Genomic DNA, 17944 nt, shown 5'->3' with positions numbered 1-17944 from the left:
AGAGCCAGCGGAGGCAGGGGGATGTCGGCCGGCTCTGGACTTGTGTCAGGCCTGGGGCAGGGCCCGCTCTGATGGACGCCTTGGGTACCGGGTGCCGGGCTGCTCTGATTCTTCGGGGAGGGCTCCTGGTGGCCTTGATTGTGTCACTCCTCGCGGTCTCACTAGGGTTGTGGACAGATCCGGTTTGAGGTTCCTGAACAGGCCCATTGTGCACTTTCCATGATAGGTGTTGCACGACTGGACTCGGGCGAAGGTGCAGAGTCCTGTCCCCACTCGAAACTCTGTTTATTCCCATAGCTGAGACAGTGCATAGATGGCTTGACTGAAGTACTCTTCAAGTTCGTTCTCACTCCACAGTTGAATCGCATTCCCTTAAACCCTGGTGGTGTAAACGAATCCCCCTGGAGTCTTAAAAGTTTAAGGTGCACCATGAGTTGCCTAATTTCCATTTAAAGTCACAGTAACCTTAGAGGACTAGATATTTCTAAGGACTCTTTCTGTCTTCAAACAATGTTAAGCGCAACCATGCATCCCTTAACCAGGATAAACTGGGAGGGAGATGTTTGCTCTTTACTTGGTATGAACGTCCAAGGGCACATAGACAAAGAGGCTGGGACTTTACCAGGCATATAGTTTTGTTTTGTTTAATTTTGTCTCTGTGTTCCTGTTAACGTGTGAGTGCAGTCATACATATGGACACACACAGGCTTGCACAGGACAGAGGACACTGGTGTGGGCCCTTGCCTTCCACAGTCTTTGAGATGGAGTGTCTTTGTCTTTTCATTGTTGCTGCTGTGCTGCCTACTCTAGGCCATTCAGCCCTACAGCTTCTTAGGGTTCTACTGGCTCTGTCTCCTGTGTTACCTGGAGTTGGGATTACAGAAGCACTCTGCTCCGTGACTTAAGGTGCATTCTGGAGTCCAAATTTAGGTCCTCTTGATGAGAAATGAGAGATGAAGGATGGACAGGCAGGCATAGACAAAGTGTACCGTGTGTGTGAGTCCATGCACATTTGGATAGACTGTAGTGTAGGTACATGTGCGTGTGAGTATGAGTGTGTAAAGAGAAAAGTTGGAACACAGAAAAGAGGATAAAGTTGAAAATATAAATGCCCTGTAGAAATGCTCTGTAGGAATGCTCCGAACTCTATGCCTCTAGTAACACTTTGTCTTTCTTCCTAATTTGTATATTTAAAAGTGTCTTTTACTTATTATTATGTGTGTGAATGTTAGGTGTACACATACCATGGAATGTGTGTAGGGGTCAGAGGTCAAGTATTGGGAGCCAGTTCTCTCCTTTGTGTATATAAAAACACATTATATAATCAATGGAGTTGTATTTCAGTATTAATTTGTGACTTTTCCCAACTTAACATTTTTCTCATTTATCATTTTCTCGATCCCTGAAAATTCACACCGAACAACCAGCCGCTCATTTCTAAACTAATAATAGTATTTCAGTAATGTGTTTAATACATGCTTGGAGGTGAAGAATTAGGGCCTATCAAGGCAATTATATTGGAGTGTTTAAATGCCATCTAAGCTACTGCGAGCCAGTCCCTCACGGTATATACATGGATTATCTGTAGTTCTCTGTGTTTACACACAGTACCACATGCTTTTACAAGATGCCAGCTCAGAATGCTGGGCGTTTGTCCTGGTTGTTGTTTTTTGTTTTCAACTTGACACAAAGTATCCTCATCTGAACAAATGCCTTCAAATTGACATGTGCTCAAGTCTATGGGGGCATTTTCTTGATTAATGATTAATGGGGGGGGTGCAGCCCACTGCCAGTGGTGCCAGCCCTCGCCAGGTGGCCCTGAGTTGTATAAGAAAGCAGGCTGACCAAGCTGGTAAGCAGCACCCTCCATAGCCTCTGCTTCAGTTCCTGCTTTAAGTTCCTGTCTTGGCTTCCCCAGTGATGGAAGCCAAACAAACCTTTTCCTCCCCAAGTTGCTTTTGTTTGTGGTGCTTATCAGAGCAACAGAGACTCCACAACAGTGTCACATGTGGTCAGAAGCTATTGTTCTGAATGCATTGGAATTTTTATGCATACTTATTGGAAAGGGGAAAATAAAGGATTTAGGGGGCGTTATTTTTAAATGACTTAGATTTTTTTTTCTTTCTTTTTTTTTTTTTTTCGGAGCTGGAGACCGAACCCAGGGCCTTGCGCTTGCTAGGCAAGCGCTCTACCACTGAGCTAAATCCCCAACCCCATGACTTAGATTTTTTAAGTATCTGCAAAGACATTAGAGTTCTCGTGTGCCAGCTTCCCTGATCCTCGTATGTTCTTTTTTTTTTTTTTTTTTTGGTTCTTTTTTTGGAGCTGGGGACCGAACCCAGGGCCTTGCGCTTCCTAGGCAAGCGCTCTACCACTGAGCTAAATCCCCAACCCCCCCTCGTATGTTCTCAGTACAATTGCTGAACACAGGAAACTAGCCTGACACAGTTCCGTTAAGGGACCTTAATAGAGATCTTAGTAGAGCACACCAGTCTCATATTCGCATTAGGATGCAATGTTGTACTTAGCTGTGGTGTGTCCTTAGCATTTAACAAAGGCATCCTCCCAGGCAGAATGACCACGTACAGAGCCGTGCAGTAGAACAAGCTTGCTAGGTAGCAACATCTGTCTTAATTTCGTCGCTTGAATGGTGTGTTTTAGGAAGGATGCTTATTCTTCTTTCCAGAGCACACAAGCTGTTATTTGAGTAAATTATACACTCAAAAGGGTACCCTTTCTTGTGTTTATGTATGCAGGACAGAAGTCAACCTCAGGATGTGTCTCAGATGCTCTCCACCTTGTGTTTTTTAAGTCAGGGTCTCTCATGGTCCAGAACTCATCAGTTAGGCTAGGCTGGGGGCCCCCAAGGTCCTACTTCTCTCTGCCTGCACAGCACCAGCTAATGCTTTGATACCCAGCATAATAATGTGAGTCCTGGGGATTGAACTTGGTCATCATGCTTGAGTGGCAAGCAGTCTATGGACTGAACTATCTCTCCACAAGAATAGCTTCATTACATTTAGTATCGAGCATGTCACCACCAAGTCACAGAATAGAACTGATAAGTAATCTAAGTGTCTTAACATCTTGGTTTACATAGGAATTCCTCCAGGAATCTCTCTTAAAGCAGAGTGCTAAGTGTCAACTCCTTACTCAGGCTGTTCTGGAACTCTCTGTGGGCCAGGCTGGCCTCAACCTTGCCATCGGAGTGTCGGGACCAGATATGTGGCACCACTTCCAACTTAATCAGATTGTTCATAGCAACTCTTGTGTGTGGTTTCCTTTGTAGTTGGGCATTTGTGACTATGCCGTTGACTAGCTTACGTTCACAGAGAGCACGCTCCCCAGAACACAACACCCTCATCCTTTCCTTGGTCTTAGAAAATCCCTTCCATGCCCAACTGCCCCACCCCACTTCCTCCAGTAAACATTGTTCTCTGTATCTTAAGCACCATTCAAACCTACCTCTTGTGGGCCAAGGATCCAGTGGCTAATGTGAAAAACCTGTGTATCTACAAGTAGGCTTCTGTGCTCTGTTGGTAATTCAACACATGGTGAAAGAGAACACAGCCACTGCAGCTTTCTGGAGCCTGTGCAGGGCCCCTGAGAAACCTTGGCTACTCAGCTTTCTGGTCACTCTAACTGTTGTCCTGAACACAGAGGAGAAAACCATCCTACCCCTTGGTGCCCTGGAGGTTGGTCTATCGCCCCTGCCTCGGCCAGGCCTGCTGCACACTAATGCCCACACTGTCTGGTATCTTGGCTTCTCCATTCTGTTTCTTCTGTGTGGCAATGGCAGAGCAAATGCCCATTGCAACCCCTGGCAAAAGTGAGTTATAGAACTCAGTTTAGGCCAAGAGTGCTTTCACCACACACCTCTTACTCAAGCTGTCAGGGCTGCTGGTGAGCCGGGTAAGACAGGGGCAGACCAGCATCCTGTTACCATAATGTGTAAGTCTGCCACACCCATACCTGCTGCATGCAGAGCACAGAGAGGTATGGGAACCCCCCAGACAGGGCCACCCAAGAAGTACGAGGGTCAGGAGAGAACATTTTAGTGCTGTTGCAGAGGGGACACAAATACTCTGAGTAGAGGGCACTTGTAGATGGGAGGAGGAAGGAGAGGGTCTGTGGTAGAAGAGTGGGTCTGCTCTCTAGGTAACCTGTTCTGGTCTGCACAGGCTCTGATCACCAGGGCCTGCCTACTTCCCTTCCCTCCTCACATGGTTTGTATTGTACACAGTGGTACCCAAGCAATCCTGGTGATGTGATAGGAGAACTAAAATTGTGTGTTTGTGGACATGTGCACATGTGTGACAGGTGTGCATTCCTGTGCACTCCCTTTCTGAGGCCAGAGGAGGAACTGGGATTCTGACTTTATCCTTCTCTGCCTATTCCTTTGAGACAGTCTCTCTCTGGAATTAAGATGGTGGCCAGCAAACCCCAGAGATGCCCCTGTCTCTGTCCTCCATAGCTCTGGGGTCACAGATGTGCATGTCCACATCTGGATTTTATGTGGGTCCTGGGAATTTAAACTCAGTTCATCTTCTGGTGTTACTATGTATTTAGTGTACATTTTACAGGGAGTCATAAGTACAGTTTTTTAAGAACATGAGAGGAGTTGGCGTCTATTAATAACTAAGTATAATGTCTTAAAATATTTGTTTATTTATTTTATGTATATGAATGCTCTGTCTTCAGACACACCAGAAGAGGGAATCAGATCCCATTACAGATGGTTGTGAGCCACCATGTAGATGCTGGGAATTGAACTTAGGCCCTTTGGAAGAGCAGTCAGTGCTCTTAACCACCGAGCCATCTCTCCAGCCCCCTAATATAATTTTTAATAAATTAGTTATCTGTTTCCTTTTGTGAGTGGTCCTGTAATACCACACCATATTAGGTTTCTTTGTATATGTACATAAATAAATACAATAAAATAATGGATTTTTATATTCACATTTGCTTTAAATATCCTTTAGAGACAAATTTCATTAAAAGCAGTAATAAGTGTTTAGATATATTTTGTTTAATTTTCTTCTTGGGGTAAATTCATGGAAATAACACTGTTGTTACTGTCTAGACAATTATGTAGAAATACTATGTATTATTGCTGGTTTGCTTTGGCAAATTGGAAATACGGATGTATCTTGTTACCATTTGTTTTATCAGTGACCTTAAATGTCTTTTCAGATCTGGTTGGTATGATTCTTTTGACAGCTGTGTTTTTGTGTTTAGTGTGTGGGGTTTGTCTGTTGCTATCATTGTCTTCCTGTTAATTTCTAGGAGCTCCGCAGGTGAGGGATATTAACACTTGGTTGCCATATTTTGCCAACACTGTTGAGGCCTGCCTTGGATAATGAATGGCACAGAGTCTGAAGTGAGAATGGGTAGTAAGCAGTGTTCATCATGGGTTTCTAGGAGTGCTCATGTACTGCTTTGAAGGGAAGCCTGTTCTGGTTTTCCCCAGCAAGATTATTTTATGAGCTGGTGATTATGAATAAGGTTGACTATTCGCCACATCAGACAATGGAGAGTGTTCAGTGAGCTGACCTTTGGTGTCTGTCCTCTGAACACTTTGCTCTCTCCTTCAGAGTTCTCATTTACCCCAACTGGAAGTCATGTCTTGTGTGTGACAAACAGAAAGTTGTCACTCCCTAGCCACATTAACAGAGTAAACAGGTCCCCTTTTCAGCCTTTCCTGCCTCCTGGTTCCTCTTCCCTGAGCCCGCTCTGTGATGACTTGATACCAGGATCCCTGCTACTAGACTGGGTGCTTCTCTGAGCAAGAGAATGTCATCTGTTCCTCTTGCTGTTATCTTGTCACCTTTGCTTTTAGGCTCTATCACGTCATGGTTGTAGCAAACACATAATAGGTGTCTATTGGTATTATTTATGTTGTGGAGGCCATAAGCCAAGCCTCTGCATTCCCTTAGTAGACAACTGCTTTAAACTCACCATGCGGCTCACCAGGCAGCTCAGGCTGGCCTCAAGCTCATGGTTCTTTTTCTTCAGCCTCAATACTGCAGATACCACAGAGATGCACCACAGTGCTCTGTGCTCCGGGCCTCCTACTGTGAAAGATACGGTCCCCCAGTTCACAGGACAGGGCTGTGCCTCCCTGCCTTCCTGCTGGTCTCCACTAGGACACCTGCTGCAGTCAGCTGAAGGTACATCAGGAAGCCAGTATTCTGGTTGCAGTCCGTGTCTGACAGACTCCTCAGAGACCTGCTGCTGCTGAGCTGGTGCTTTGTATCACTGTTGACTTGAAGCAGCTCATAAGCATAGTCCTGAATCTCCTTGGACTCCACAGGTGCTGCTCCCATCTAGAAAATCTCTTTCTACCAAGCACGTGCTGTGTGGATTGAGGTTATTGTTTATATTTCGAAGGCTATGAAGCTAAGCCATGGCCCTTTTGAGGGCCAAGCCTTGTGAGTAACTGTTCCGAAGAAACCATTAGTTGTTCGGAAGACTAGTTGATGTCTTCATAGAACTTAACCTGTTGGTTTACAGCTAAACCACTCCTAACTCAGCAGATCTTGTCTGGTCTTAGAAGCTCAACAGGTCCAGGCTTGGATGAAGAACCCAGCACATTTCACACGGCATCTGAAGCATCTTAAGATACAGTGTTCTAACTCTCTTTCTGCTGCTGGGCTAAAACACCCTGACCAAAAGGAATTTAGGGGAGGAAGGGCTTATTTAGGTTTATAATTCTAGGTTACAGTACATCATGGAGGGGAAGCCAGAGGCAGGAGCTCAAGGCAGCTGATCACATGACATCCATAGCCAAAAGCAGAGAGAAACAAATGCGCCCAAGCGGCTTGCCTGCTTACTGTTCAAGCTCAGCTATCTTTCTTCACGTTTGTACATTTCATGCCCCAACCTAGGTGCCCCCTCAATGGTCTGCATCTTCTACACCAATTAACCATTAAGGCTGCCTCCCAACATCATAACCACAAGCCAACAGTATCCAGACACTTCCTCAACTGAGGTTTTTCTGTAAAGAGCTCCTAAGTTGTGTCAAATTGACATTTAAAATCAACCATCACATGGGTTATGGAAGTTAGAATTTGGATATGTGATGGAGAAGGCCACTCTAGTGGGGAGTGTATAATTTAAACCCGATAATGGTTTTAAAGGCCTGTTATAGGCTAGACCCAAACAAAGTCTACACTATTTTCAGGACAGGGAGAAAAGGTTGATCAGTCCAAACTAGGCAATCTGTGTGTGTTGAGTTGAAGAGGCCGTGGCCCAGTGGGGCAGTGCTGTGTGGAGACACACAAGATGGAGGGAGGCACACAAGACAGAGGCACACATAGCCTTAAGAGTTAGTAAAGTGCCAGGTTTGCTCTGGAGAATCCCGGCTTAGAGGTGCCAGGAGAAAGCAACAGTTGGGTCTAGCTCCGTATAAGAAGGGAGACAGGGCATCGTGGCTGAGGTTGGCAGTGAGAGCATGAGACAGTGGGTCACACGTCATCTCAAGTCACAAAAGCAGAGACTGACTAATGTAGGTGCTCAGCTCACTCCTGTTTACTCATTCAGATTCCTGCTCTGTAGAGGGGACTGTCCCATGTCTTCTCCACCTTAATAGACTGTATCTCCTCCACTTGAGCCAGAACCAGTCTTTTCTTCCTTGTTTCTCACTAGATTGTCGGTCTATGACAGCGATGAGGAAAATGACGACTACAGCATGTAAGAAAAGACTGCATTTCACCAAAACTCAACCACAGAAACAAAACAAAGGGGTGCAGTAGTGAGAGGCCATATGTCTTAGCTCCCTGTGTGCGTAAGGTCATGCTCAGTAGCAGCTCAAGGGAGGTGTTCTGGTGGTCGAGCAGCTCCCCTCCTCTGATTTAGGAAACAGACTACTCTGTGTCTCTACCAGGATCCCTGGACAGGAGAGAAAAGCATGGAGGGCTGGCCCCTCCCCAGGGTGGTCTGGCCTGTAGTCCTTGATCTCTCACATACCAGTGGCTAGAGTTTAGTCTATGTCCACGTAACACAAGCAAACTAGGACATGCAGTCCTGACATGTGCAAGGGTGAAGAAAGGGAGTGTTCGTTCAGTGCCTGTCAAGTGGCTTAACTGCAGACAACTGAACTGTCCAGTCATCGCTGGACTCTCTCAGTCCTTGGTCTCTTGTCACAGCTGAGTATAGTCTGCATACAATACAGACTTCCTTCAGTGTCCTGCTGCCTGAACTTCGTCATATACACTTTTGTTTACTCCACAAAAAGGGAACGCCTCCTCCTGCCCAGGGAATGCCTCAAGAAGCTTCCAGTCCCCAGTTTTTAGCTCAAAGACATTATACAAACAGCCCCATTCAGTCCCATGCTGTGAGACAGGCTTTCTGCCTCTCAGCCCATCTGGAGAAAGTGATGAGGGCCCCTGTTTATCCTTGCTGCTCTGTCCCTATCTAATAAAAACTTCAAGGCCCTTCACCAGAGTTCCCTGGTTCTGTTGAATCTCTCATTTGATTCAGTTCCCCAGGATCTGTCACTGGAGGGTGGAGACCCTGGTCAGGTTGGTTGTTTTGTGGCTTCTGAAGATTTTTGTTTATGGGTTTTGTTTTGTTTTGTAGCTTTTGTTATCTTATCTTTGAAACATTTAATTTTGCTAAAGTATTCAGACTCTAGCATCTACAATGTAACAAACTGGGGGATCCAAAGGGCTACATTCTTTTTTTTTTTTTTAAAGATTTATTTATTTATTATATGTAAGTACACTGTAGCTGTCTTCAGATACACCAGAAGAGGGCATCGGATCTCTTTACAGATGGTTGTGAGCCACCATGTGGTTGCTGGGAATTGAACTCATGACCTCTGGAAGAGCAGTCGGGTGCTCTTAACCGCTGAGCCATCTCTCCAGCCCGGGCTACATTCTTGAACCTGCCCGCATCCATGTACACACACACACACACACACACACACACACACACATAGATACATAAAAATTGATTCCCTTATAAAAAACAAGAAGGGGGAAGTAATAAATTATGTGTCTATTAGGAGGATTTAGTGGAATTAGGAAAGTAGATATTTCAGCCAGTCTCTCCGGTGCAATGGGAAATCAGTAACGGGAGCCTCTCCCAGCCGACCAAAGCTCTGCTCACCTTTCTCTGTCCTTACCATAGCTTGACAGCTGCTCTCAGGAAACGCTGTTTCCTCTTCCATTGTTTTTGTTAAGTCCAAAAGTGCCACACAGAGACCACCACTCATATATGCAATCGACAAGTGTAATTTTATTTTGCAAAAGCAAGAAGCCTGCATACAAGGGTCGGCCACTTACAAAAAATGGCAACAATGACAAAGGTGCACCCACATTTTTTATAGGGAACGAGGGGAATTTTAGCTACGGTTGGGTAATCTAAAACTTCATGGGTGGGTGGGTGGTAGGGATGTTACATGGGTCGGTTTCTGATTAGTTGTTCCCCTTTTCTTATTACACATGGTCCCTTTCCAGGCACTGCTGAGGGTGAGGAAAGGGGTCCTTCCCCAGAACTTGTTGGGCTTTGCAGGGATGTGTGCAAAGTAATTGTAGTAGCCCCCAGTATAGTATGGGGGCCTGGGTGGGGTTAGTTAATTAAAGGTAAAGTTGAGCAGTCTAAACGGGACAGAGGTGTGGAAGGCCCTAGGGAGGGTGTGATGACCTGGGGCAAGATTGAATTTATAATGGAGGGGGAATCTAAAGCTGAGGCTGATGTTGTAGTTTTTAGGACAGGCATTGGCATTGCCAGTGCTGCTGGTCCTATAGCTATGGGGCAGGGGATGTCCAGATGGGACTGTTTGGTTTTGTAACTGAAAGAGGAGCCTCCTATTGTGTCCATGATATACCACTAAGCCCAAACCTTTCCAACATCCTATCCTCTGCCCTTTGTCCCTTTTCTGTTGTTGAGATGGAGATGGATGGAGGTTCTCCCCGGTGTTGTGCCCACCAGTCCCCCAAGTGACCAGTTTGTTGTCCTGCCTATCTGGATAAGATCCTGATTATTATGTACCTATGGGGCCTTGGCCTCACATCTACATTCATGGCAAAAGAAGCTTTCTGTACCACCTCAAGTCCCGTAGTCACTTGTCTCTGGGCCTGGATAGAGTTGGATGGTTGTTCTTGGCAGTCCTTCCAACAAGCTGCCCTAGAGTCTTGAGTTCCTGATATGATGAGCAGGGTTTACCTCTTGAACCTAGATCCCTCCACGTGTATCTGGCCAGGATGCAAAGATCTGGATTAAAAACAGGAAAGGTGGTACTCACCGGATCCGTCAGTGTTAAAGTCTATACCTTTCCCCCTAAGTTTGTGGGGTTCTCTCGGGGCCTTGAGGTATCCGTTTGGTGGTAACAGCTTCAGGAGGGTTTGTGTCCCCTGAAGTCTGATCTCCAAGCACAGCAAGTATAAGGAGCAGGTAGATGGAACCCTCTGGAGACTTTTCAGGACCCACCATTGTTTAGGGCTCCGTGGGGTGTATGTGAGGCAAGAAATTTTGAATTCTTAGCTTGAGTGGGTGTCATGGGTAGGTACAACTCACCACAGTCCGGTGCTGGCCTTGGGTGCATAGTTGTCTGGGTTTACTGTGGTTGACAGGTTTTACATGGGAATGGCGTATCCAAGCCAGGACCCCAACGGCCTTGGCTGCTGTTGGTATGATCAGGATTACAGGGTATGGTCCCTTCCATCTGGGCTCTAATGTCTCCTTTCAGTGTCTTTTGATGATTACCAGGTCTTCTGGCCAGAAACTGTGTGGGAAGTCGGGGGGGGGGGTTAATCATAAATGGCTCAGTTGGGGCCAGAGGTGCTCCTGTACCTGAAATTACACTTGTAGGCAGGAAAGAACTTTTGATTATCAAATTCAGCTAGAACTTCTGCTTTTTCCATTGGGTAGCAGAGGTGGGGCCCTAGTGTACATAATTTCAAAGAAGTTAATCCTAGAGTATAGGGAGAATTCCAACTCCCAAAACAGAGCAAAGGGAAAGATGTACACCCAGTCCCTGCCAGTCATGAGGGTTAATTTAGTTAAGGTCTCCTTTAAGGTACGATTCATTTTCTCTACATGACCTGAACTTTGGGGTCAGTAAGCACAATGGAGTTTCCAATTTGTCCCCACAGCCCCGACTGACTTTTGGGTTACCTGAGAGACAAAAGCAGATCCACTATCTGACTCCAGGCAGCCCATACCTCGGGATGACGTCTTCTAACAGCTTCTTGGCCACCACCAAGGAGGTCTCTTATTTGTTGGGATAGGCATTTGTCCATCCCAAAAGAATAAACCAACACCAGCGAGTATCTGTACCCATACAACCCAGGCTTGGTGTCTGTGAAGTCAATCTCCCAGTTTACTCCAGGTCGAGTTCCTCTCTCCCTGGACCTTGATCCGGAGGTCCCTTCATGTTTGTTGTTGACTACAAAGCAGGTAGGGTACAGGGCCATGGTTTCCTCTGTTTCTGGCTTTAAGTCAAAGACTTTAAGGTGCACTCTGTGGAGTAGGTCCTCAAGCTTTCTTTCCCTCGGTGGGTGCTCTGGTGCATCTACTGGGTTAACTGTCAGCGAAATCTGAAGGGAGGCTAATTCTCCCATCGGGGTCCTTTTCTTTATAGGTTGCCAAGAAGGCTTGGATCCTCTGTAATTCCTTGTTGGTGTAAGTAGAGACCTCAGACGATGTGTGTGCCACCATCTGGGGCAGCTGGGCCATTAGGGTAGTGGTGACCTGGAGTGCTGCCTCCTGGGTTGTCAGATGGGCCCAGTTGTTTCCTCTAGGGATGGCACCATCTTCCTTTTGGTGTCTAGGGCAGTGTATGACTGCTACTTTCTTAGGAAGCCACACTTCTTGCTTCTTATTTTAGACAGTTTTTTTTCTTCTGAGGTGAGCAGGCCTCTTTCCTTGTAGATGTCTTCATGAACATGCCTGGCGCAAAGGCTTTACTGGCTCTCCAGGTAGATATTCCAGAGTCTCTTTTCTTGACCTAGCAGTAGGGCCTTAGTCAGAGCTATTAATTCAGCTTTCTGGGCGGACATCCCTGAAGGTAGAGCTTTTGCCTATTTGGCTCTATCCTCGGTGGTTACTGTAACCCCTGCATGTCACGGACCCCATCTTTGACAAAGCTGCTGCCTTCTGTGTACCATGTTAATTCTGCTTTTTAAGGAATTAACTGTCCTTACAGTCCAGTCTTGTCTCTGTAGGTGACTCAGAATCTCTTAGCAGTCATGTAAAGGACCATCCTGGTCCAAGTCAGGGAGTAGGATTGCTGGGTTAAGGGTACTGGGTGGTGATAAACTTAATTTAGGGAGGGTTCAGGAGCAGAGCTGGGAATAGGTCAGCCAGCTGTCAGGTGGATGCTTGAGGACCCTTCAACAGCACAGGGGGCAATCATCTCAAGGGTCTGGCTTAGACTTAGCTTGTCTGAGTCTTTGACCAGCAAGGTAGTGGCCACTATTATCCAGAGGCATGGGGACCATCCAGTCCCCACTGGGTCCAGTCATTTTGACAAATGGGCCCCTGTCTTTCCCAGCACCTGAGAGACTAGGCAAAGTCCCCTTTTGCTATTCCTTACTTTTCGTTGATGTATGAGTGGAATGGCTTGGTGACATCTGGCAAGGCCAGTGCAGGAGCCTCTAATAAGACAGCTTTGACTTTCCAAATGCCTCCTCCATTTGCTCAGTCCATTCCAGTGGAGCTTTTACTCCATGGTCATCTCATACAGAGTGTGGGCAAGTTCAACAACCCCAGGGATCCAGAGCCTACAAAATGTGACCGACCTCAGGAGTTCCCTTACTTACTGGTGATTGGTGGGTCAGGGGATCCTTTGAATTGCCTCTTTTCTTGCTTTTGACAGCCACCTCCCCATCCCTCTTGAGTACGTATCTTAGGTAACTGTTACCGAGAGTTGGCAGAGCTGAGCTTTCTTGGTTGATGCTCATTACCCGAGTCTTCCCAATGTTTTGGAGCGTTCCTTTCTGACAGCTTTACAGGCCGCCATGGTGTTGGCAGCAATTAGGAAGTCGTCTGCGTACTGCTTCAAACTGACATTTGGGTGGGCTTGCTGTACTCACCCAAATCCTCATGGAGAGCCTTGTTGAAGATGGTAGGGGAGCTTTTGAACAGTTGGGGAAGCTGTGTCCAGATGAGCAGAACATTGTAGCCTTTATCTGGGCCACTCAAAGGAAAACAGGGCTGGCTGTTGGCTGCCAGTGGTAAGCTGAAAAGCGTGTCCTTAAGATCCAGGGTGGTAGAGCATACCTGTTCAGGGGCAGGGTGCTGAGCAGGGTGTGCAGGTTGAGAACAGTAGGATGGATATCCCCAACCTGTTTGTTTACCTCTCGGAGGCCCTGTGCTGGCCTACAGTCAGTAGAGCTGGGCTTCTTAGCCAGTAGCAGGGCTGTGTTCAAGGCCAACTGGGAAGGAATGAGGATGCCTAAGTCCATTAAGCACCTGGTGTGGGGGACAACCCAGCTTGGCTTCCCTGGACACTGGGCATTGTTTGATGGGGGCTGACATTGCATTGACTTTCAGCTGAACTAGCTTAGGGGATCGGTTCTTGGCCAGTCCAGATTCCCCTGTTTCTGCCCAGGCTTCTGGGATCTCTTGGATCCAACATTGCAGCAGGCTCCCATGCTTCCCTTCCTTCCCCAGAGTTGGGGGTGTGTGTATGTGTGTCTGTGAATAGTTTATATTCATCTACCAAGGCCATTTGAGGACATGTATGGCTTTTCCTTCCCAATGAGTCACAGAGACCCTGGTTGGACTGAAGTGGATATGGGCTCCCACTTTAGTCAGTAAGTTTCTTCCCAGCAAGGGGTACAGGCACTCAGGGATGGCCACGAAAGAGTGGAATACCCATCCCTTTCTGAAATGGACCAGTCTTCAGATAGTTTGTGGGCATTGGTCCATCCCCATTGACCCTATGAACCAGGCCTGTCTTTGAGATAATGGCCTCAGAGGTTGTTTTAGGACGGAATGTTATGCCCCTGTGTCTACTAGAAACTTGATGGACTTCCCTTCCACTTTTAAGGTTACTCAAGGCTTGAGGAGAGGTGTCAAGCCCTTTCTCCCCTAATTGTTCATTTCCTTTAGCTCCAGCGTCTTTGCTTCTGTGGGGGTTTTCTGCTCAGGGCATTCACTTTTCTCATAGGAAGCCCTACTTTCTTTCAATAAGCATGCTGATCTTTCTGTAATCCTGACCTTGGTGAAGGTTTGGCACTGCCTGATTGGCAAAGGCCATATTTACTGCCAAATGGTTTTCCTTGGCCTCTGGGTTTAAGGGTGTGCAAGTTCGGTAACTTTCTAGCAGCCTTTTCGGGAAGGCCCCTGGTGATTCATCCTGTTCCTGCCGTACCTGGCTCACTTTGAACAAATTTGTGGGCCACCTCGCAGCTGCCCAGAGCCCCCTCCCCTTTCCCATTAAAGTCTGGAGGAAGACCTTTAATCTCTCCCTATCTGCAGCTTTGTTGAAGTCTCAATCAGGCCAGGCCAAGGGGAACTCCTCTTGATATGGTGGGGTTTGCAGTTGTCCTGTCTGGGCCCAGAACCAATTTCCAGGCTCGGTCAGGATCCTCTCTCCTCTTCAGTGGTGAAAAGGATCTGGAGTATTGGTAACAATCATCCCAAGTAAACTGATGGGTGAAAAAGAACAGAGTCTAACAATCAATAAGTTTTGCAGGCTTTTCAGAGGATTTGGGATTTTGTAACTTCCAATTGTAGAGGTCACACGTGGGGAAAGGCCAGTGAACAAACTGCTGCCTTTCCAGTGCATGAGGGGGGGAAGGGAGGGTGTGCACAGAGAAATGTAGTAGTCACCTCGAGGCTGTTCCTTAGTGTGTGGTGGACTTACCATTTCCCCCACAGCTTCTCTTGCTTTCCACCACAACCCCCTGCCTCTTCCCTCCTGGCCTAGATTTCCACACACAGCAGTTTCCTGATGGTGAAAAAGGAGTAAAGGGTGGAGAGAGAACTTCCTTTTCAATCTCCTGAGGGGGTCAGGATGGGAGAGAGGGGAACTGATGGCCTAGCCCTCTCTCCTTTTCTCCCTTTTCTCTGCAATGATAGCCCCCATGGGGAGGAAGGGAGGGTTTAAACCAGGCAGGAGGCTCTTACACCAGGGTCTGCCAGGTGGTTATGTCGGCAACCTGATCCCAGTGGCCTGGCTTTCCATAGACAACATCCTTAACCCTGTAGATGGCGGGGTGGTTGTAGGTTCCTTCTTCTGGGCATCTCACATTGAAGGTGGGCCAGTTGTTTCAGTAAAAGACATCTTTTTCCTTTCCACATAAAGTCCTTGTCTGGTGCTAATTTACAGACCTCTTTGAAATGATATAGCACAAGACTCAAGGGGGTGGAACTGGTTTGGCCCATTTCTAGAATCAAGACAGTTACAACCAGAGACACGAAAGGACAGTACAAACAGAAGTGTATCAGTACAGTGTGACAAAAAGAACCAAAATTTGGACTGAAGGCCTGTCCTACAAGTAGGTTCTGTATGGCAGGAGTGAACTATGTTCTGTCAGAACTGCCAGTGGGATTGAGGATGAAGTTCCTTTCAGTCAGGGCCTCCAAGTCCCCTTCAGGTAGGCCAGAAACGTCTCTCGACTTACTTGGCATGGGTTCCATTAATGCATCCGCCTAAATCACCCGGGCCTCCAGAAATTGTCTTAAGTCATTCACAGGCTCAGATTGTCTAGGCATACAGGGGCACAGGCAACACAGGGACAGGGCATTCACAGACTAGTGCTCAAACACTCAGTGTGACGAGGGTCTCAGGCACTTCCCAGCCAATGCAAAAAAAAAAAAGATTAAGTCTGAAAACGCCTCACAGAGACCACCACTCACATATGTAATTGACAAGGGAGTTTTTATTTTACGAAAGGAAAAAGCTTGCATGCAGGGGTCAGCCACTTACAAAAATGGTGACAGTGACAGACAAAGGTATGCAGGCCTTTTTATAGGGAATGAGGGAAATTTTAGCTATGGTTCAGTAATCTAAAACTTCATTGGTGGGTTCTGGGGATGCTACATGGGTCGGTTTCTGATTGGCTTGTGTCTAGGTAGTCAGTGGACTGCATTCCTGTGTCATGAACGTTTAACCACATGATGAGATGCTCAAACCATATAAGGCTGTCCAACACGGAAGGCCAATCCTGAGATGAGACATTTCCTCATCCTTGTGGGTATCTCCAGCCTGTTCTTTGGATGAATGATTTCATGGCTTTGTTCCTGGAATTTATGTTCTGTTCTTATGGCCCAGTTCTTGGGACTGATGACTTGGAGAGGGGGCATCTTGGAGGCATAGGGTTTATGGTCAATTCCTAGAGCTGGTGACTTGGGGGGTTATGGTCAGTTCCTGGAGCTGGTGACTTGGGGGGTTATGGTCAGTTCCTGGAAGGGATGACTTTTCCTTTTGGAGTCAGGCCTGAACCTAGAGTCTGTGTCGGCCTCTCGTTTTCATTTCACCATTTCAGTGGCATTCTAACTGTGTATGTGAAGATATATAGTCCACACCTATAGTCCCAGCACTCAGGAAGCACACTAGCAGATAGAGCAATGTGAGTGTGAGGCTATCCTGGTCTATCTACATAGCAAGTTCCAAGCCAGTCAGAGATATCAGCTATGCTATGAGACATTGTCTCAAAAACTAATAATGAAAAAGTGTGTGTGTGTGTGTGTGTGTGTGCATGTACGTGTGTGTGCATGTGTGTGTTGTCATCTGCAGTAGAAGAGTTTGTCTGAATCTCTCATCTGCTGTGCCAGAAGCAGGCTTATGCTCTCATCAGTGTATCACTGTGGCGTGTGTAGTTTGAGATGTTCCTGTAGTGGCTCTGCTTAGCCAGCATAGTGCAGCGGGTAGCATATTTACCCCCCCCCCCACGAATAACTGGACTTTGTTTTTGTCTTAATTTTCAGTGAGTTTGTCAAAGATGAAAGGGATTTTATCAACTGTGGATACTTGTGAGAGCTCCTTCACACCTCTAGTGGTCATAGAGCTCGCCCAGGATGTCAAAGAAGAAACCAAAGAATGGCTCAAAAGCAGAATCATTTCCCCAAAGAAAGATGGAGGTTAGTGAAAATGTACTCTACCAGCCTGGTCATGATAGTGGCTGGCTGATCTGTGTCTGCAAACATGTTTTACATGCTATCTCTGGGCTCTGTATGACCTGTCGGAGGTTGAAAAGAGACTTTCCAATCAACACTAGACCATGAGCCCTGTAAGTGGCTTTCCACATGTTTCTAAAGGCCATGCCTAACACAGTGTCCAGAGGGAGCTTGGCACATGATAGGAGCATCATAAATACATCTCCTGTGAGTCAACAGGACCTGCTGGGTTGTTATGATGCTATGGAAGGGATATATCTGATCTCTGCATGTGAACACTGTCCAGGTGGGGAAAACAAACAGTAATTTCTAGACACTGAGTGACAATCCAGTTAGCCGATGAACTGTCAGAGCAGTGCGTAGTATACATGTGTGAAGTTTACAGTACACACATGTGAAGTATGCAGTACACACATGTAAAGTGTGCAGTACACACATGTGGGATGTGCTGTAGACACATATGAAGTGTGAAGTTACACATGTGAGATGTACAGTGCACACATGTGAAGTATGCAGTATACATGTGAGGTATGCAGTACACACATGTGAGGTATGCAGTACACACGTAAAGTGTGCAGTACACACATGTGGGATGTGCTGTAGATACATATGAAGTGTGAAGTACACATGTGAGATGTACAGTGCACATATGTGAAGTATGCAGTATACATGTGAGGTATGCAGTACACACATGTGAACCACAATTATGCCTGCTATAATACAGGAAGGGGTTAGGGTTTAGTGGAATGCTGGAGATAATGGCAAACACTGGCTCAGTCCTCTGTTGAAGAGCAGTGGGAGCTTGAGCCAGTAACAAAGCTGAGGGCTTTGGATGAGCAGATGGCCCCTAGAATACACAGGGTCACTAGCC

General features: G+C 46.7%; 1 protein-coding gene across 6 annotated transcripts in view; it reads left to right on the top strand.

Annotated features, from left to right (window-relative positions):
• The window catches only part of Ano10 (anoctamin 10), a 119067-nt gene that overhangs the window by 2846 nt on the left and 98277 nt on the right, over nt 1-17944 (top strand). For all 6 annotated transcript variants that reach the window (XR_010054536.1, XM_017596162.3, XM_039082772.2 and 3 more), the window contains exon 2: nt 16885-17037. Coding sequence is in view for 5 of the 6 variants with exons in the window: in XM_017596162.3 (XP_017451651.2) it covers nt 16885-17037 (153 nt within the window). In the remaining variant the exon portion in view is untranslated. The remainder of the gene's footprint in view (nt 1-16884; nt 17038-17944) is intronic.

This window comes from Rattus norvegicus, chromosome 8 (assembly GCF_036323735.1).
Source record: "Rattus norvegicus strain BN/NHsdMcwi chromosome 8, GRCr8, whole genome shotgun sequence".
In the NCBI taxonomy this organism is placed as follows: domain Eukaryota; kingdom Metazoa; phylum Chordata; class Mammalia; order Rodentia; family Muridae; genus Rattus; species Rattus norvegicus.
This window is presented reverse-complemented; position numbering and strand designations above follow the sequence as displayed.